Source organism: Ovis aries, chromosome 21 (assembly GCF_016772045.2).
Source record: "Ovis aries strain OAR_USU_Benz2616 breed Rambouillet chromosome 21, ARS-UI_Ramb_v3.0, whole genome shotgun sequence".
NCBI classification, from domain to species: domain Eukaryota; kingdom Metazoa; phylum Chordata; class Mammalia; order Artiodactyla; family Bovidae; genus Ovis; species Ovis aries.
Genome location: NC_056074.1, coordinates 17,676,126 through 17,698,836, shown reverse-complemented (window position 1 = coordinate 17,698,836; position 22,711 = coordinate 17,676,126). Strand labels below are relative to the sequence as shown.

Below are 22,711 nucleotides of genomic sequence, written 5' to 3'. Positions count from 1 at the left end.
AGTTTGGCCTTGGGGTACAAAATCAAGCAAGGCTAAGACTAACAGTTCTGTCAAGAGAACACACTGGTCATAGCAAACACCGTTTCCCAACACTGAAATAGAAATAGATGAAACAATAAACATATTAAAAATAAGATAATTTGCACTGATGACAAGGGCTGCAAAAGACCTTTAATTTAAGAACTATATGATAAAGACTTTGAGATAGAAGTGTGCTTTGATAGAGTAATCAGTGATTATGTTTCATAGAAGATAATATGTGAGCTGAAACATACATTTTAAGTAGAAGTTTCCTATGTAGCTATTTGGAAAGAGAGTTCTGAGTGTAAAGATTCCTAGATGAGAATGAACTTGAAACGTTTGATGGACTATAAACAAAGGACATTGTGACAAGCAGGATATCCTTAAAGACTTTGCATTTTATTATGTGGCAGAGGAAATGGGAAATGTGGTTTGGTGTGGGAAGAAGATCAAGGGCAGAAATAAAGCTGAATCTCAGAGGGGATATGCTGTAAGATCTAGGGCAAAGTATAGTTTGTATAAGTCACATCATATTTCATTAGGTGACATCCTGTTCCAGTGAACTTCAAAGTGAACAGTGGCCTTACTTGCAATTTTAAAACAGACTAAAGCTAGCAATATAAATGAAAATGTAATGACATTGTGTAAAATCATTGTCTTGGCCTTGCTCATGGATGGGTCAAGCCAAACCTGAGTGGTGTCAATTACAGGCTTTATTTAGTTAGAGGGACTAACTGGAAAGATGTGAGCTTTTTTTTTTTTTTTTTTTAATAGAAAGATGAACAAATTAGGGAAGCATTGTTCACAGAAATCTGTGGTCTCTGGCAGGAAAAATCTACAGTGTAATGAAGGAGTGAATCCAGAATCTAATATAGGAGGCCAATTCACAAGCTTGTGATCCAAAAAAAGAAAGGAAGTAAAAAACCATGAGATTCAGAATAGGTTGAAACATAAGAGGAAGGATAGCTTACTACAATGGCTATGAAAGGTGAGGAGTTGGAGGTTACATTTATGTATTGTTGATTCTGCTCTCCAAAGTGACCCCGAAAATGTCAGGAGGGCTGGATGAGCAGATGAGATGATTTCACCCACGTTCAAATATATCGATTGTTCCACTGGGAATTTTGTCTTGCCTAAAGAATATTTACTTAAAATGAAGTATTAGGTTGATGCCATTCATTGTTTACTTTTGGCATCTGCGTTTAGCTGTTGCTCAGGAAGTTGTCTATTATGTCAACATAGGCTGCTGTCTATGGGGTTGCACAGAATCAGACACGACTGAAGTGACTTAGCAGCAGCAGCAGCATACATATATATTTTGTGCCTGTCGTAGATCTAACTTTTATAAATATATACTGTGTTGAGAGGAGCCATGATATGAATGCAGTGAATCAAATAACTATCAAATAACTTCCTGCATGAATGAGCATTGAAAAATCTGCATTTCAAAGCTATGTTAACTTTGAGTCCTGGCCAAGACCTGCTTGACGTCGTCATATTAGCTCTATTTCCATTATCTAACTGTATTATGAGAAACAGAAAACATTACCAAATTGTTCAGTGGAACCTGGAACATCTCACTCCAGAGAACATCACCCACACGTATTCTGCAGTAATAGAAGGTTAGGGCCATCCAAGATTATAACAAAGACTCAATAGGAAGGGTGATCTGAATCATTACTTCATTTCTTTTTATTGAGATAGCTTCTTTCCCTGACAAAAGAGAAATAACATTTTCAACTAAGTATTTATTAAAAAAAAAAATTATGTGTCCTTTCTCATGTGTCAGGTATTGTGTTAGGTGCTAGCTCTACAGTTCTGAACAAAACAGACAACTTATACATATATATATATATATATAAATTAAAATTAGTGGTAAATTATATAAAGAAAACAAACATAATCAGCCATAGCAGGTCTCTAGCTACTCAGGCAAGCAAATAAAAGGGACCATTTTGAGTATAAGTTTTTTATTCAACTTTACTCCCCCCTGTCCAGTTAACAAAGCCCCTCCATCCTATTTCTTAACAGACTTTTATTTTGCTCTTATCAGATTTTTATGAAATATGACAGGGCAAGGTTAATGTGAGGGAAATTCATCTATGTCCTGTTTCTTATATATTTCCAGTTGCAGCTCTTACTGTTGTTTTTCTTTTAATCTCGTGATATGACCAAAAAGAAAGATTTCTTAAATTGCTATTCTAGCAATATACACTCTCATCTTAAAGATAAATTTTATACCACATATTAGTAGGAAACAGAGAACATTGGGAAAAATCAAAGCCATAGTCACTCTCAAGAAATTGACTCCAGGGGCTGTATAGGAGACAATAAGTAGGACGGGATGCTATCTGTAGATATATTCCTGACATTATATACAAAAGACAGTAGTTTTGTTGGGAGTATACTACTGTGACAGGAGAAGACAACAGACTTTTCTGCTTCATTGATCCATTGATCCACTGGATCCACTGATCCAAACATGGAACTACACAAAAAGGGTTAACGCCAATTGTGCCCGTTTGCTGGATATGACTCCAGCAACTATTCTCTTTTCTTCTTCTCTCTTGCCCCAGAGGCCACATTTCATATCTTGAAGTGGATATTTATATGTTATTGTCTTACTAGGGTCTGTATGCTTGCCCCCAGTTACCCCTGTGTTACCATGAGATTTCCTCAAGGTTGTGTGTCTCTCTTTATTTTGGTACCTGGGGATGTCTCTGTCACTGGGACTCAACTTTACATCATTTTAAAAACTTATAAGCAATTTAAAATATTTTTAGCAGTGGGATCTGGAGGTTGGGTGGCAGTTGGAGATGGTTGTCTCTATATAGTTCAGTCTACCTTGGAATGTAAACCTAAAGAAAAAGTAGTTCTGCAATAAATGCTGGAAAGAGTGTGGAGAGAAAGGAACCCTCCTGCACTGTTAGTGGGAATGTAAATTGGTACAAACACTGTGGAGAACGGTATGGAGTTTCCTTAAAAACTAAACACAGAACTACCATATGATCCAGCAGTCCCACTCCTCGGCATATATCCTGAGAAAACCATAACTCAAAAAGATGCATGCACCCTAGTGTTCACTGCAGCACTACTTAACAATAGCCAAGACATGGAAGCACCCTAAATGCCCATCGATAAAGGAGTGGATAAAGAAGACGTGGTACATATATACAGCAAAATACTACTAAGCCATAAAAAAAGTGAAATACTGCCATTGGCAGCAACATGGATGGACCTCGCGATTATCATGCTAAGTGAAGGAAATCAGACAGGGGAATACAAATATCATATGATACAACTTGTGGAATATAAAAATGTTACAAATAAACTTAGTTTAAAAAATAGAAATAGAAAATTATGGTTACCTAAGGGGAAAGGTGGAGTAAATTAGCACTTTGAAATGAGCATATATACACTGCTGTTATATGAATGAGATAACTAATAAGGCCCTACTATATAGCACTGAGAATTCTACTCAATATATTGTAATAACCTATATGGGAAAAGAATTTGAAAATGAAGGGGTATATGTATAACTGAATCACTTTGTTGTACAGCTAAAAGTAATACAACATTGTAAACCAAAATATATTCCAATGTAAAATAAAAATTTAAAGAGAAGAAAACAGTCTAGAACCTGAAATTTTGTTACATTCATAGTAAAACAGAAATAATAATGCCAGTTTCACAGATGTTTGATTATCACTTACAATCATATCTGAATAACTCCTACTACTTAACAGGACCCAAGGAAATAAGAGTTTTAGCATTAATTGAGTAGAGATACAGGCTGATTTGAGAAACAAAAGGAAAAACATCACAAGAGGAGTGATTTGAAAGGTTTATGATAAAAGAAAGATGGCAGATGCTAAAAGGATCCAATTTAGAGTGACTCTAAAGTATATTTCCTTGCCATCAAGGTATCATAATTGAAATCATGTCGATTCAAGGGGAAAAAATGTAAGCTATGTCTCTGAATTCTAGTGATCAAAATATATCATGAAACACATTAGTTCCTAAAAAATAGACTGAGTGTGCATTACATGGTATGTTATCATGGAATTTATGCTGGGCAGTTATGTATTAAAACTAACATGTGTTTGGGGAATGAGTATAGGCTAGGAGGAAAGGGAGAATCTAGTCAGGTGAATGATGACCAGAACCACATGTAAAAACTGTGATCTCTCTTGTTTTCATAGGAGTCACAGCTGAAAGCAATGAAGGAGACTGTACAACTCTGCCTCTCAACTGTTTTCCGTGATCAGCATCCTCCCCATTTGAATCCCTTCAGGCCATATCGAACTCAGATATCAGTCCCAACCATGCTAAGTGACACGAGGACTGCATATGTAAGCACAACAGCCAAGGTACTTTCTTGACTTCGATCTGTATTATCATCAAAGTGAATCCAAGTAAGATAGCAAATTCATTGAAAAATCAGGATGTAAATGGGAGATAGTAACCCAGTTTGTAAAGTCTTCATAGTCACTTGGAGATGTTGGGAAACAAATTTTCTTTATAAGAGAACAAGGTGTTTCTTAGGCAGAATTATTATCATCACTATTTTACAATATTATAAGAAAATATCTTGAATTATATTCCAGTTTTCACCAGGGGTTTATTATGGAAAATACTTTCTTCTAGGGTATAACCACCATCCTTACAAAAGTGGATACATTTTTCAGAATTTAAGCCTGTAGTTCTCAACACTGTAACTGTATATTAGAATCACTTGGGATTGTTATTAAAAAAAAGAAAAGTCTTAATACTTGGGGCTCACCTCAGACAAATTTTTCCTGGTTTGGCTCCAGTCATCATTAGTTTTTAAGAGCTCCCTAGGGGATTAGGAGGGCTTCCCTGTGGCTCGGCGGTAAAGAATCCACCTGTCAATGCAGGAGACATGGGTTCCATCCCTGGGTTAGGACGATCCCCTGGAGAAGGAAATAGAAAATAGAAACCCACTCCAGTATGCTTGCCTGGAAAATCCCATGGACAGAGGAGCCTGGTGGCCTACAGTCCATGGGGTTTCAAAAGAGTTGGATGCGACTTAGCAACTTAAACAACAAGAATTTAAGCATGTCCCTGCCATCACTCTACTTTATACAGGACAAAAGAGGGCATTTCAGTTCTGCTTTTGTTTCAATCATCAGAACCTTCAGTTTGCAAGCTCTACTTTTAAATACTGACAATCTGAAATTGTTATTAAAGAAAGGAGTTTAGTTTCAGGCAGTATACTTGAAGGTGCAATTCTTTTATCACTTGCCTCAGGATCACTTGCTGTTGAAATAAATGCTATAGAGAGGAGTCCAGCTTCTAAAGCAAATCCGTGGTGGGCTAGAGGATGGTGGGCAAAAATCCCTGAGGACCACTGTTACAAATACCTACCAATACAGTCATCTGGGGATGTGGCCAACCTGTAGATGAGGGGAATGCTGTTTTCAGGATGCAGAGTCAAAATTAAGTCAAACAAAATAAATCTACTGTTTTGTTTTTCTCCTGTAATGGGTTGATTTCTCAAAAACAGATTAATCTGTGTAAACTTCTTTTTCTGTTAAAATCATTGAAATAAGTCTTTCCATTTTATATTATCTTCTTTGTTTTTATTAGGTAATGAAGGATCTCAAAAAATCTAGGCCAATATTTTTCACCTTTACATCTCTCTGATCCTCCTTTGAAAACAGTGGGGGGTTTTTGTTGTTGTTGTTTGTTTAATTTAACTAAACTCAGGGAAGAAAGTTGCATAATAATATATTTTTACATTTAAAAAAATTCCTGGTAAATGTATTGAAGCAGATTATTGGTTAAGTGTACAGCTACCTTACACAATCTCTGCCACCTATCAGAAGGCCACATACTCCTTCCACTTCAGGTTAGTTTCAGGGAGAAGCATAGATTCAACCGTATTAAGTCCAGTGACTTGGAGCAAAGCCGCTTTGTGATTTTATGGGCATATGACACTTGTCTCCAACTTAAAGTATATTTATTAGGCTCATTATTAAAACGGGGCTCTTTATGACCCTGAATATATGGAAGAAATTACTGATTGTTACTTTAACTGACTTATTAGTAAATAGGTATCTTGTCATTGAAATAAATAATACGTATGTATTATTATTTCTCTAGGTTTAACAGGAAAACACAGGAAGCATTTAGATGCATGTAGTTTACAGAATGCTTATTTTAAAAAAATAATATCTAATTATTTAAGATAAAGTTCAATAAATCTAAGGTGATATACCATAGTGCATTCTGTTTTACAAATTAGCATTAAAAGCCTCTCTGGCATTTCTCTTTTGCGTATATTATTTATCTTTTCAAATATGGTGGCAGTTGTATTTTATGTACATGTGTGTGTGCTTTGTTCAGTTTCAGATGTGTATATATTTCCTTTTCTCCTTTGCCTTTCGCTTCTTAGTCACTCAGTCATGTCCAGCTCCTTGTGACCCATTGGACTGTAGCCTGCCAAGCTCCTCAGTCCATGGGCTTCTCCAGGCAGCAATACTGAGTGGGTTGCCATGCCCTCCTCCAGGGGACCTTCTAGACACAGGAACTGAACACACATCTGCTCTGTCCCCTGTACTGCAGGCAGATGCTTTACCTGCTGAGTCACTGCGGAAGCCCTATTTGTTTTTCTTGGGACTTGAATCTCTGTGCAGGCACCTCACAGATAATATTTGAAAAATCCTGAATAATAAAATGCGATATATGGTGTATGTAGGAGAAGTAAACTTTGCAGTCATGGAACAATTTTTATCCAAAATGTTAACTTTCAAATGAGGACCTCAAACTACTAAGTCTTTGGAGTTGGTTAATTATAGTCTCGGGGCTTCCCTGGTGGTTCAGTGGTAAAGAATCTGCTTGCAATGTTGGAGATCCAGGTTCGATCCCTGGGTCACGAAGATCCCCTGGAGAAGGAAATGGCAACCCACTCCTGTATTTTGGCCTTGAGAATTTCATGGACAGAGGAACCTGGCAGGCTACAGTTCATGATCACAAAGAGTCGGACACGACTGAGAGATTAACACACAATTATAGCCTCAGTGATATGTGCCTGAGAGGGAGCTGTGAGACCATCATATCACTTAACCTCTCTGTGCCTCAGTTTCCTCAGTGCCTATCTCAGGTCATTGTTGTGACATGAGCATTACAAATCATAAATTTTCTTAATTTCCTTGATACACACGATATCAATTCAGTTCAGTCGCTCAGTCATGTCCGACCCTTTGCAACCCCATGGACTGCAGCACACTAGGCTTCCCTGTCTATCACCAACTCCTGGAGCTTACTCAAACTCATATCCATCAAGTCAGTGATGCCATCCAACCATCTCATCCTCTGTCATCCCCTTCTCCTGCTTCACTCTTTCCCAGCATTAGGGTCTTTTCCAATGAGTCAGTTCTTCGCATCAGGTGGCCAAAGTATTGGACTTTCAGCTTCAGTATCAGTCCTTCCAGTGAATATTCAGGACCAGTGATTTCAGTTAGGATTGACTGGTTGGATTTCCTTGCAGTCCAAGGGGCTCTCAAGAGTCTCATCCAACACCACAGTTCAAAAGCATCAGTTCTTTAGTGCTCAGCTTTTTTATAGTCCAACTATCAAGTCCATACATGACTACTGGAAAAACCATAGCTTTGACTAGTGCAACAAGAGACCGACCCAGACTTGCCTGTGAGTGTCCAGGAGTCTCCAGCGAAGGCGTGGGTCAGCAGTGGCCTGCTGCATGGTCAGGGGCACTGAGTGCAGTGATGCGTGCATGGGACATTTTGAAGGAGATCACCATTATCTTCATTACCTCCACTATAGTTTGGCCTCAGGAAAAACAACAGGAAGGGAACTCAGTCCTGGACACCAACAGAAAATTGGATTAAAGATTTACTAAGTTTAACTTATATGCAGAGTACATCATCACCCCAACTCCAGTACTCTTGCCTGGAAAATCCCATGCACGAAGAGCCTGGTAGGCTGTAGTTCATGGGGTCACGAAGTGTCAGACACAACTGAGTGACTTGACTTACACTTTTCATTTTCATGCATTGGAGAAGGAAATGGCAACCCACTCCAGTGTTCTTGCTTGGAGAATCCCAGGGACGGAGGAGCCTGGTTGGCTACTGTCTATGGGGTAGCATAGAGTCAGACATGACTGAAGCGACTTAGCAGCAGCAGCAGCAGAGTACATGATGAGAAACGCTGGGCTGGAAGAAACACAAGCTGGGATCAAGATTTCCGGGAGAAATATCAATAACCTCAGATATGCAGATGACACCACCCTTATGGCAGAAACTGAACAGGAACTAAAAAGCCTCTTGATGAAAGTGAAAGAGGAGAGTGAAAAAGTTGGCTTAAAGCTCAACATTCAGAAAACTAAGATTGTGGCATCTGGTACCATCACTTCATGGGAAATAGATGGGGAAAGAGTGGAAACAGTGTCAGACTTTATTTTGGGGGGCTCCAAAATCACTGCAGATGGTGATTGCAGCCATGAAATTAAAAGACTCTTACTCCTTGGAAGGAAAGGTATGACCAACCTAGATAGCATATTCAAAAGCAGAGACATTACTTTGCCAACAAAGGTCTGTCTAGTCAAAGCTATGGTTTTTTCCTGTGGTCATGTATGGATGTGAGAGTTGGACTGTGAAGAAAGCTGAGAGCCGAAGAATTGCTGCTTTTGAACTGTGGTGTTAGAGAAGACTCTTGAGAGTCCTTTGGACTGCAAGGAGATCCAACCAGTCCATTCTAACAGAGATCAGTCCTGGATGTTCTTTGGAAGGACTGATGCTAAACTGAAACTCCAGTACTTTGGCCACTTCATGCAAAGAGTTGACTCATTGGAGACTCATTGGAAAAGACTCTGATGCTGGGAGGGATTGGGGGCAGGAGGAGAAGGGGACGACAGAGGATGAGATGGCTGGATGGCATCACCGACTTGATGGACGTATGTTTGAGTGAATTCCAGGAGTTGGTGATGGACCGGGAGGTCTGGCATGCTGCAATTCATGGAGTCAGATACAACTGACCGACTGAACTGAAGTATGGCCCTACCCATCAGAACAAGACCCAGTTTCCCCTTAGTCAGTTTCCCCCATTTGCCTTGTCTAACTCAATGAACCTATGAGCCATGCCATGTAAGGCCACCCAAGACAGATGGGTCATGGTGGAGAGTTCTGACAAAACATGGTCCACTGGAGAAGGGAATGGCAAACCACTTCAGTATTCTTGCTTTGAGAACCCCGTGCACATTATGAAAAGGTGAAAAGATAGGACATTGAAAGTTGAACTCCCCAGGTTGGTAGGTGCCCAATATGCTACTAGAAATCAGTGGAGAAATAACTCCAAAAACAATGAAGGGATGGAGCAAAAGCAAAAATAGCACCCAGCTGTGAATGTGACTGGTGATGGAAGTAAAGTCCGATGCTGTAAACAGCAATATTGCATAGGAACCTGGAATGTTAGGTCAATAATTCAAGGCTAATTGGAAGTGGTCAAACAGGAAATGGCAGAGTGAACACTGACATTTTAGGAATCAGCGAACTAAAATGGACTGGAATGGTTGAATTTAATTCAGATGACCATTATATCTACTACTGTGGGCAGGAATCCCTTAGAAGAAATGGAGTAGCCATCATAGTCAACAAAAGAGTCTGAAACGCAGTACTTGGGTGCAATCTCAAAAACAACAGAATGTTCGTTTCTGAGGCAAACCATTCACTATCACGGTAATCCAAGTCTATGCCCCAACCAGTAACACTGAAGAAGCTTAAGTTGAATGGTTCTGTGAAGACCCACAAGACCTTCTAGAACCCACACCCAAAAGATATGTCCTTATCATTATAGGGGACTGGAATGCAAAAGTAAGAAGCCAAGAGAGATCTGGAGTAACAGGAATATTTGGCCTTGGAGTACAAAATGAAGCAGGGCAAAGGCTAATAGAGTTTTGCCAAGAGAACGCACTGCTCATAGCAAACACCCTCTTCCAAAAACACAAAAGAAGACTCTACACATGGGATGTCACCAGATGGTCAATGCCAAAATCAAATTGATTATATTTTCTGTAGCCAAAGATGGAGAAGCTCTATACAGTCAGCAAAATGAAGACTAGGAGCTGACTGTGGCTCAGATCATGAACTCCTTATTGTCAAATTCAGACTTAAATTAAAGTAGGGAAAACCACAAGATCATTCAGGTATGACCTAAATCAAATCCCTTATGATTATACACGTGATATATAGCTGTTATAATCCACATTTTAAAAAAATCTTTGCCTCTTCTTTGAAAAGTGTATTTGAATGGTTTTTCCTGAAATCTGTAAAACAAATCCAAGTAAGCAATTTTTAACCTACATCTGGAAAAAAAGCAAAATCGTCCCCAAAATGTCATTTGTTTTTATTTTTTCCAGAAGATTAGATAAATGCAGACAGGTTTTCATTGCATCATGTATGTGAGTATATATGTGTATACATGAATCCAATAGACATATGCACTTCACATACAAATTATATACTCACTGTGGATTTTAAAAGCTGCAGATTTCATTAATTGAGAAGTACAATATTATGAGAATTTACTGATGAAAGATTAAAAAATAATTTACATGTTGGCACTTTTTAAATATTCTGGAGCACGTCTGCTACATAGTCATTTAGACCCACAGCTTAAGTTTCTGCTGAGGAAACAATCAGGTTTTAAAACAGTGAATACTCCAGCGGTCTGCTGGAGATGGCTGATACATACCTATAAAAGCTGGTTACACAAATTTTCAGAGTTTATAGTAGTTATTAAACACTTACTATTAAATATTAATTATATACATTTACAATAATTATACTAAAAGCAAATATCAGTATCAAAACTACTATATCATGCTGATATCTCTAAAGCTACTATGTAAATATATTTTTCTAAGACTTCCTAATTTTGAAATTTTGATCAACTAACCCCTTAGATTGTACTCCCATAGATATAAAATGAACACCATAACAGCACATCCTTATCGAATTGTTGTGAAGATTAAGAAAATTAACATAGAGCATTTAGTATATGAAATAGTGTCTCATACTGGAAAACAGTCAATAAATGTTCAAAATAAGTACTATTAATATATGTGGAAATGAAGACAATACTTGGAGAAGATTTTTGGTAGGATATTAATTTAAACAAAAACTACCTAGTTTCACTGTGCAGAGTTAAGAACACATTCAAATAAGCACAGCTGCGATTTTTTAGCATAAAAGTATGGATGAGGGAGGAGGTGGGAACGGCCGTGGCTGCCACGGTGACGCGGGGCCCAGCCATCCTGCAGGTGGCCGGCCTCTAGGGCGGCCTGTGCACAGTGTGCAGCTGCGCCCTGGGCCTGGGGCTCCTGTCAGCCATGCGCTGCCCCTCAGGCCGGCCAGCCAAGGGCACCAGTGGCAGCAGGGTCAGAAAGGTGCTCGAGGCCAACCCCTTCTACGACCGCTGCTGCGAAAAGATCCAGCAGTTGTGCAGGTCTGACCCAGCTGCTTTTGAGTCCTGACTAGAGAAGCGCAGTGAGTTTAGCATGCAGCCAGTGGGGCACTCCAAGCAAGGGGACTTTATCACATGTGTGGAACAGAAGGCACTGGGGAAACAGCCTGTGAGCCGAGGATTCACTAAGGACAAGTCTCTCAGTTCAATCTTCAACACTGAGATGGTGAAAGAGAAAACTGCCGAAGAAATAAAACAGATTTGGCAGCAGTATTTTGCAGCAAAAGATAACAGTCTACACAGTTATTCCTAAAGAAAAGTTTGATTTGATTTGGAACTGGGCTTAGTCCTGTCCAACATTTCTATGTGAAGAAAAGTTTGATTTGATTTGGAACTGGACTTCGTCCTGTCCAACATTTCTGTGTGGCCTACCAAGAAGGGAAGGTTATGAGTTTTTTGTCTGGCACTGGACAGGTACTGAACTCCACTCCACTGCACTTATAAATATTCAGATCCCAGGGGAAGCTGCGGCCAGTCAGCTGATTTTATATCACGACCCTGCACTTAAGGAAGAAAATGGCACAGTGCTAATGGCAGCAGAGATGGAGTCCACGTTTCTGAATGATGCTGAGGCACAGTGCGTGGCCAGCCAAGTTCAGCTCTTCTATGCCACTGGTCGAGAAGAGACCTACAGGTTAGGGGATATCTTTAGCTTCAGACCCAGTGAGTTCAAATGTCTGTCACCACAGAGTTGGAGCAAAGTGGACTTGGAGCCGAACTGAAATGTTCTCAGAACCAGGATAAGACTTAGGGCTGTCAGGTTGGCTTATAGAATCTTCTACTCAGCCCTGGATGGTCCTGAGCCTACCCACCCCTTGAACTCTCCGAGGCTCAGTATTGATAATAAGCCGTCTCTAAGGAGTTGCCCTCTGTGCTTACTGCAAGAAGTAACATGGATGTGAGCCCTGTTACTTGATATTCAGGAACAAAGATACCCAAACATTCTGATTACTATCTCCCAGTATACTTGAAGCATCCTTTTCAAGTGTTTGAGATCACATCCAGAGACAATCAAGGATCCACAAGATGGTTGACTTGATCTTATGCACTGTAGGAGTGTATCTGTTCTCTGGCCATTTTGACTGCGCAGCTACCAACAGTTAGTTCCTCACCTTTATAAACTGTGACAGGACAGTAAGCTTGAAGACCTGCTGTATTTAGATGTGGTCTTTGCGTACTCTTCCCTCTTGGCAGGCCAAAGGCATAACCCAGGTATCCTGTTAGACCCTATGACAACCACATATTGTCATCAGGATTGAGAGTCTATCTAGATGCTCCAGGAATTGCTGTTAGTGTAGCTGGTTTGGAGAAGCCGTAGAATTCAGTAATATTAAACGCACAGGTACAGTGCCTGCTGCCTGCATATTTTTAATCCATAGTTTGTGACACCTGATTGTTTGCCCATTGGAAGCTGTGTATTTGGAGGGGCTGAATTGTTGCAGTATAAAGAAATCAACTACTTTGTAAAGAGAGGATCAATCCAGATTTGCTTTTTGTTTTTTAAACAACTCTAAACCATGCTAGTATTATATTAATAGAAAAGGTAGGCAGAAGCAAATGTACCCTATTTTGTGTGGGGAAAATGTAGCAATAAAATAAAATCTGGCTTATAAAAAAAAGTATGGATGAATCTTCACAATACATTTAATGTCAGTGATCACAATAGTAAATGTCATAAAGAAAGAATATCAAAAGACAGCAGAAGTGAGAAGCAATTCAGAAAAGTTGTGTAGATAAAAAAACTGATGAAATTATGTTATGAAAGCTCATTATTTCATTTCCATCCCAGGGAGTCACCATCTTCTATCTTTGTTTTTCTTGCCATGCAATTCAAAGTCAACTTTAGCTGCAGTTGACATTGGTAAAGGTCACAGCTGTGGCATCAACTTAATTGGACAAGGATGATTTGTTAATTTTTTTTTCCAGTTTGGTAGAAATGCCAAAGTCATTTTAGGGCAACAGGCAACAGTGGCCCTATTCAGGAGCCTCAAGGTATCCAAGTGAAAATTGCATTCTGCTTGGTGCCTGGAGGTTTAAAGCAAGGTGGATTTGTTTTCCCTTTTTTTTTTTTCCTGCCAAAAATCTGTTGCAAAGTAATTTCTAAGAACTCTCAAAGAAGTGCACCTGGAATTACCATAGACCAAAGGGTCTCAAACGAGATTGCATTTTTTTAATCATTGGGAGCTTTGCTCACACCTGATGCCAATATTTTCAATTCTATTGTACTCCAGTAGAAGCGCAGGGTAGTTCTGGAGATTATTCAAAGCTCCCAGATTATTCATGTTTACAGCCAAGGTTGAGAGGTATTAAAATCTTTACTGTAGGAATAGGAAAAGATCCTCCAAGGTAGCTCACTTGTAAAGAATCCACTTGCCAATGCAGGAGACATGGGTTCGATCCCTGGAGGAGGAAATGGCAACCTACTCCAGTATTCTTGCCTGGAAAATCTCATGGACAGAAGAGCCTGGCAGGCTACAGTCCTTGGGGTCTCAAAAAATCAGGCATGATTTAAAAGCCAAACAACACAATGCAGAAGTAAGCTTGTCCTTTCCCCCCACTTTCCTGTTTCTGAAAGAGATTTCCCAACTAGCCCAGAGGTTTTCAGTTTTAGAAAGATCTGTTTTTCTACCAGCTCTCTGTCCTTAGCTAACCATTTACTACTAAGTCACTTCAGTCGTGTCCGACTCTGTGTGACCCCATAGACGGCAGCCCACCAGGCTCCCCCGTCCCTGGGATTGTCCAGGCAAGAACACTGGAGTGGGTTGCCATTTCCTTCTCCAATGCATGAAAGTGAAAAGTGAAAGGAAAGTCGCTCAGTCATGTCCGACTCTTCGCGACCCCATGGACTGCAGCCTACCAGGCTCCTCTGTCCATGGGATTTTCCAGGCAAGAGTACTGGAGTGGGATGCCATCACCTTCACCAAACAGCTGTTCATGTTCTTTCCATGCTACAAAAATATGTTTTATATCTTTGTATGCCCAGGGTTATTGTGAGAATAAAAATGAAAACATGAGTCTAAAATATTTGCATAAAATATAACATTACATAAAAGGAATTTTGTTTGGGTTTCATTTTTGGTCTTAGGAGATCATAATTGCTTTTTTAATTACTTCCCAGTAGATGTGGCATATTTGTGGCAAGGAAATTAAGTTTAAATTATATAATGTTTTACGTGTTACTCTATGAATATATATATATTACATATACACATACATATTTTAAACTAACACTATAAATTATAAGATATATGTTTAATATCAGTTCAGTTCAGTCGTTCAGTCATGTCCAACTCTTTGCGACCCCATGAACCGCAGCACGCCAGGCCTCCATGTCCATCACCAACTCCTGGAGTCCACCCAAATCCATGTCCATTGAGTCAGTGATGCCATCCAACCATCTCATCCTCTGTCGTCCCCTTCTCCTCCTGCCCTCAATCTTTCCCAGCATCAGGGTCTTTTCTAATGAGTCAGCTCTTCGCATCAGGTGGCCAAAGAATTGTTTAATATGATATAGATAAAAATGGAAACAACAAAGGCCCCTTAATACTTTTTTTTTTTATTACTGGTGTGCATATTTGTACCTTGAAATAGTCTGAAACTAAATTCTCATTTATTCTTCATCCTTGGTACATGTATGCTGTAATAAAATATTACACAGAGAAATTGATTATTTGGATATCTCTATGAACTTATTTTAAAGACATTTTAGCTCCATGAGGATATAATTCATTTAATCCTTCTGAAATTAAAATAGGAACAAGACATTTTTTATAATAATGTTAATATACATAAGTTTAGGAAAGCATACTGATATTCAGAGAAAATGCTACTGAATATCTTTTATATAAAGAATGACCACCAGTTTGCATTTTCCTTTCTTTTCCTTTATAATTGAGACTTCATTGGTTGTACACATTTCTTATGAACTGAAATTTTAAAAGGCATGTAGCTATAATTTCTTTTAAACAGTTATTCCAGTGACTTTCCAGCTTGACATTTGGAAGCAAATTTTTGTTAAGAGTATATCAAGTACCAATATCTTCAAATTTTGATAAACTATTACATAAGTCTCACTAATTGACAGTTTAATATCATATGCACTACAGATTCAAATTTTAAATCGTTCACAGCACAAAAACAAGGTTACTAGGGAAATTAGATCACTGCCACCAAGGATGTTATGGAGAACATGTCATCCTGACAGGAGCCACGATCAAAGAGTGATTTTCTGTAGGAAACCACTATACTAAGAAAACACGAAAACAGAAGTAATGTAAATGTTCAAGGCATAGTCAATGCACAACTGTAACTACAAATTGTCATTTAGTATGCTAAGCATTATAGGATATAAAAGCTACTGCCCTACCTATGGATATTTAACACTCAAGACTATCAAAACCTCCCATATTTAACATGTTGCTCTTTTCTGGTTGTACCAAAACAAAAAACCACCACCAATGGCAACCAGCAATGAGTTAACCTCTTAAAAATGAAGCATTTACACTAAAAAATAAATAAATAAAATAAAATGTGATAAGGTGAGATTGCCTCCTTCTTAAAAATGTTTCTAGAGCTACTAAAAAAAAAAAAAGGTTGTATTTGCAAAATAATTGATGAAAATATTCACTTGGATTATACTTAGAAGGGAGATGGGAACCAGTGATTAGATGTGGTAAGTACATGTGGGCTTGGTTGCTTTAGTTGTGTCCAAATCTTGGTGACCATATGGACTGTAGCCTGCCAGACTCCTCTTATCCATAGGATTCTCCAGGCAAGAATACTATAGTGGTTTGTCATGCCCTCTTCCATGGGATCTTCCAGACCCAGGAATCAAACCCAGGTCTCCTGTGTCTCCAGAATTACAGGTGTATTCTTTACCCAGTAAGCTCCCTGGGAAGCCCCATATGATATTAATCAGACTTGGCCTCTTTCTACCTACTTCATCAGATAGTGGACTCTCCTTTTTAGTTTCTCTGTTTTCCACAGCTAAATCTTCTTTGTTATCATGGTTAGTCACTTGAGGCTCTTTATCCTTTTCTTTGCACTTTTTTAAAAAAGTGAAGATTCATCCTTTCTGGCCGCCTTTTTTACTTTATTTACACTTTTGTGGTAGAAGGTTAAATGACACCATCATCACTCTCCTCTTGTGATGCTTGATCACAAACCCCTTGACAGATCAGACCTTCCTCTTGGGCATCCTGGCGATGACAGCTCCTGCCGTGTGCCCTGGGCCTGGATGGCAGGCCATTGCCACTCCTTGAACTGCCTGAGTGGCTGGGTTATTATATTACACAGCAGAGGTGGTGGGAGAACCACCAGATGGCCTTGTTCCATTATCTTGTCCTGTATTTTTATTAGAATTTCTTGGATGCTCATCAGATAGTATTGACTTTCATGGTATCTTCAAAGATAAAGTTATTTTAAATGTGTTGCTTCTCATCACCAGTTGGCTATTCATAAGTAAGAGAGCCCTCAACCTCCCGTCCATTAATTATCAATACAAGATATTTTTTTCTTTAAAACTATAAATTCTAATATAACCTTTGTCTCTTTAGATGCAGTAAAATCTTAATCCTAAAAAAAAAACAACTATAAGAGATATTTCCTTATAACGCTTGCAAAAGAAAAGGACATCTATATGGAATTTAATCAATTTGGTTGTTGTTTGCTCTTTAGCGGCTCAGTTGTGTCCAACTCTTTGCATCCCCTTGGACTGTAGCCCACTAGGCTCCTCTGTCCATGGAATTCTCCAGGCAAAAATACTGGAATGGGTTGCCGTTTGTTTCTCCCGAGGATCTTTCTGACTCAGGGACTGAATCCACTGCATTGGCAAGGAGATTCTTTACTACCGGGCCACCAGAGAAGCCCTTAACCACCTTCCTGGGATCATTTTATTGACAGTATTTCCTTTTTTTCTCGCTGGTGGAATTCATTCACTTGAATATCTTGTAGTAACTTGGAATCTACTATAAGTTTTTTAACAAGGGAAACCTGATGAGATTCTAGTTTTAAGAAGATAATTCCAGTAGTAACATAGAAAGATGAGGATAAGATAATAGAAACAAAATTATTGGGAGAATAATATTCTTGATAAGAGCAATGAGACAGTAGAGGCAGGAAAGGAACAGGGAATGAATTTGAGAAATGCAAAGGACATAAAATTTTAAGGGAAATGTGAGAAAATGAAGGTGGGAAGACTAGATGATTATGCTAAGGAAATGAGCTGAGAAGAGAGGGGACAAATCTTCGGGGACTTAGTAGGATGGCAGGAGATTATGTACATTTTTAGTAAGATATAGAGTGAAGAATGCAAAACAGGTAATGAAGACAAAGTTTGAAACATGTAATAAGGATTTAAAATTCAGAAGCAGCATTAAGGAATATGAACATAATCACAAGGTGAAGACTTGGACGTGGAGTAAAGACATACCAGCTTCTGAGAGGAGAGATAAGTTGGAAAAGATGAAGGTGTGGATGAATCTTTATGTAGATGGACAGGAGTTCAAAAAGAATAATATACCCCGTGGCCTACAGTTTTCCAATGAAAATTTGATCCTTAGCAGGCTTATACTTCTTCCCAATAATCCTCTTCAGGCATTAGCAAGTTCCATTCAGGTGTGTGCCCTGAATTTGCAGGCTTCTCTTTAACACTGCTGTCCTGGAAACCTGTGTTGGCTTCTGTGACTAAACATCAGATACCCAGTGCCAAGAACCATGTGTGCGAGAGCACAGAATTTGGAATTCAACAGACCGATTGTAAATCCTGGATTTAGCCAGTTATTTGTAAAATGTTGGAAACTGAACTAAAGACTGTGGTTATTCTTTTTGTGAAATAGAGCTAGCAGTATAAAACAATGAGCCTAATTAACTAAAAGGCTAAATTCATAGCATAAAGCCTGGCATGTAGTGTATCTAGTGTTTAAGAGCACAGATATTAAAGCCAAATTGTCTGGATGTGAATTTCTGCTCTGTCACTCCTCAGCTGTGTAACAGACACAACTTTTAAACCAGTTCGCTCCTAGTAATATGGGAATAATAGTATCATTTTCTTCAAAAGGTTGTTGTAAGGATAAGCTGTATATTATTATTCTCAAGCTTATTTGGTCTAATAAGATATTATTTTGTGTCCTTCTCTACCAAAGTGTCCATCACACAGTTCTACGTCGAGGTTAGCAATAAGAAAATAATTTCAACGTTCAAAAGAATCCCCACAAAAGAATTTACAAAAGCAATAGGAAACATAAAATCTTGATATTTGCTGAAAGTTATTACACATTTTGCCAGCACTGGCAAAAGACAAAATTATTTATCATTTTGATCCACCCTCAGTGCATTGTGAATTAGATTTAAATGTTTCAAAGAAAATTAGAAGTAATATCCTTGTTTTTCATCACTATATAAAATGCATTGATATTCAGGATTTTAAGAAATCATAGACAGTGTTTTTGACTTCCCTCGAGTGCTGGGGTTAGACTTTCCTTTGGCATATGTGGCCATCTTTGATCTCTTTGTGAAAGTAACAATATTTATGGAGTGTCTGCAGCTGAGTAACTAGGAAGTTATTCACATCAATTATACTCCAAGAACAAACTTTTCCCTTTCGAAGGCTATTGCATGGATTCCAACTATGGTTCCAGTCGTTCAGTAGTAATAATAATAGTGAGAATTTTAATTTGTATAGTTCTTTATGGCTATTGCTAATGTATTTTATTAGATCATCACAATAAATACAGCATATCCAACTATAACCATTTTACTTAAAAAAGGAACTTCAACTAAAATCCAGGTTTCTTATGCCAAGTGTAGTGCAACACACTGCCCACTCAAAAATGTGTATTACTTAGAATCTTAAAGATATGCTAACAAAAACAATAGATGTTTAGATATGCAGTGCTTCTTATGTTATCACAACACAAAATGTATAGAGCACTCTGGGTGACTGACTTGCTGCTGATGGCTTTACACAAGTTAAAATCAAGAAAAACATTGTGAGTGGTACTGACAGTATTCTGATGTTGTAAGAGAGGAAGACTAAGGCTCATAGAGGCTAGTAACCCATCTTAGGTCTCAAAACTGGGTCATTGACAACTGAGATTTTTTCTGGCTTATTTTTAGTTAACTGAGGCAAAATTAGTGCATAACATTATATTAGTTTCAGGTTTGCTCCTGCTCCTGCTCAGTCATGTCCAGCTCTTTTCAACCCCATGGACTGTAGCCCACCAGTCTCCTCTGCCCATGGAATTTTGCAGGCAAGAATACTGGAGTGGGTTGCCATTTCTTACTCCAGGGGATCGTCCTGACCCAGGGATGGAATTCACATGGCCTGCATTGCAGATTCTTTACCACTGGAGCTACCTGCGAAGCCCTGTCTGTAGTGTATACACTACAAAATGATTAACGCAATAAGTCTAGTTACCATTTTTACCATGCAATTAACTGCCAGTCTTCACATCCCATGCCCTTCCACTGGCAACCACCAATCTGTTTTCTGTATCTGTGTGTGTGTTTTCATTTTTTTTTAAAGATTTGCGGACTTCAAATATGAGAGAGATCATATGGTAATTGGTATTTGTCTTTGTCTGGCTTAATTTCACTTAGTGTATTGTCCTCAAGGTCCATCCATGTTGTTTTCAATGGCAAGATTTTATTATTTTGTGTTCAAATAAAATTGCACTGTATTATTGTTGTTCAGTTGCTAAGTCATCTCTGACACTTTGCAACTCTATGGACTGCAGCTAGCCAGGCTTCCCTGTCCTTCACTATTTCCCAGAGTTTGCTCAAATTCATGTCCATTGAGTTGATAATGCTATCTTACCATCTCATCCTCTTCCGCCCTTTTTCCTTTTGCCTTCAATCTTTCCCAGCATCAGGGTCTTTTCCAAGGAGTCAGCTCTTCACATCACGTGGCCAAAATACTGGGGCTTTAGCATCAGTCCTTCCAATGAATATTCAGGGTTGATATTCTTTAGGATTGACTGGTTTGGTCTTGCAATCCAAGGAACTCTCAGGAGTATTCTCCAGCATCACTATTTGAAAGCATTAATTCTTCAGCACTCAGTCCAAGTTAAGTAGTTACCACATCTTGGTTATTGTAAATAAATAATGCTGTGATGACTTTAGGGGTGTGTATATCTATATATCTCTACAAGTTAGTGTTTTTAAACTTTTTTGGGAATAAGAGCCTCTCTAATAGTTTAGGCTGATATCTTATTATGGTTTTGATTTGCATTTCCCCTATAGTTATGATTAACAGCTTCTCATTTGCCTGTTGACCATCTGTATGTCTTCTTTAGAAAAATGTCTGTTTAGACTCTTTGAACATTTTTTATTGAATTGTTGGGTTTTCTTGCTGTTGAGTTGTTTGAGTTCTTTATATAAAAGTTCATTCAAGTCTTTCTGTAACAGCTTTCAGGAAAAACCCAAACCAACTTTCTGGCCAACCCAGTGATTTTGGATACTGACCCATTATAGGATATATGATAATGATGTACAGCACACTCACAAGTCCTCAATTAGTGTTAGCTTCTCATGGTAGGCAAGAGATTATCAACTGAGCTGATATTTCCATTATATTAAAAACTTAAAATCATTGATGCTTTTGGAAATTTGCCGATAATGCCACTAAATGTCACATCATGGCTGACGGTTTAATTCAGAACAGCAGACTCCTGGAGGGTGGGGGCTGGGGCATATCTTCATTATTAGTGTTCCTCTAATGTTCATCACAATATATTGTACACATGCATGCTCAGTTGTGTCCGACTCTTCCTGACCCCATGGAATGTAGCCCACCAGGCTCCTCTGTCCGTGGGAATTTCCAGGCAAGAATACTGGAGTAGGTTGCCATTTCCCCTGCCAGAGGATCTTCACAAACCAGGGAACAAATCTGCGTCTACTGTGTCTCCTACCTTGTAGGCAGACTCTTTACCACTTGAACCATCAGGGTAGCCATGCTCATCACAATATACTGTGACTAACAGCAAATGTTAGATGGATGAACAAACAAATGAATAAATTAATAAATGAGGAATTTTGCAAAGAGAATGATCCCACATTAGCCAAATTACAATGTATCCATGAGCAATCATATCTGTCTCTAAGGCTCTTCATATCCATAAAATAATTCTATCATGGAGAGTAAACATATTCATTTTCATGACAGCAGTGGCTATGAATTTTCAAATTGGACATATGTGCTTTTCACATTTCATCATTAGTCATGAGTACACTGTGAATTTCAGTATCCATGATAGAATAGCTTTACCTTAGTACTTTCTTCTACTTATGTTAATTATCCCACTTGAGGCTATAGTAGTGTCAACGGAAAAGTAAGCAGGAAGTTCTGCCCATTTAGTTTCCAATAGTTTGTAAAATATTCTAATTTTATTTTAAAATAAAACATAAAAGCCATGAATGCCTATGACTGTCCTTTTCATGGATGATGATACAACAGCTGTATTTAAGTTATCTGAGACATACCAAATTTTTTGTTTTTTACAAAACAGTTTTATTTTTTTAAATAAAAAATCTTATTGTCTTGACCTTGATTAAAATACAAAATATGGCTAGTGAATTCACTGAATTCCCGTGAGCCTTTCATTTTGCCACTGCTCATTCTCTAAGGCTAAATTTACTACCAAGCTGTAATCTGTTCCAGGATCATTCCCGATGCAGTTAAAACGTGTATTGGACAACACTCCATATCACCTGTGGCACCTTGGTATCGAAGGATGTAGATAACAGGGATGTTCGCTGGTTGCTTTTAAAAAGACACAGGAGCAGAATTTCCTGCTCTCTTTCTACAAAATTGACCATTTTTAAAACTGGAATTCATCTTACTTTCACAGATTAGGGATTCAGTTTCCCACTAATACTGGAATCGGGGTTCTTCCATGAATGCCCACCTGCTTTACTGAGCACTTAAGAAATCACGAGTGATGGTTCCCAGGTCTCTCAATGGGCAAAAAGCAACATCCTCCTACTCCCTACATCTCCTTGAATCTGTGACTGAATAAGATAGTGTAATGATAATGGTGCTTTTACTACCTGCTGCCAGTAATGCTGTTTCACCTGACTGATAGAAATCTGTCCCTGCCAACCTCCAGAGGAGGCAATGGCAACCCACTGTAGTACTCTTGCCTGGAAAATCCCATGGACAGAGGAGCCTGGTAGGCTGAAGTCCATGGGT

General features: G+C 38.7%; 1 protein-coding gene and 1 pseudogene across 3 annotated transcripts in view; both read left to right on the top strand.

Annotated features, from left to right (window-relative positions):
- LUZP2 (leucine zipper protein 2) overlaps window positions 1-22,711 on the top strand; it is a 517,618-nt gene that overhangs the window by 459,472 nt on the left and 35,435 nt on the right. For 2 of the 3 annotated variants that reach the window (XM_015103087.4, XM_012102275.5), the window contains exon 9: window positions 4,224-4,391. In XM_015103087.4, the coding sequence (XP_014958573.1) occupies window positions 4,224-4,391 (168 nt within the window). The remainder of the gene's footprint in view (window positions 1-4,223; window positions 4,392-22,711) is intronic. The other variant, XM_042237695.2, reaches the window with a different exon arrangement.
- On the top strand, window positions 11,258-12,274 carry LOC105604163 (ATP synthase mitochondrial F1 complex assembly factor 1-like; annotated as a pseudogene).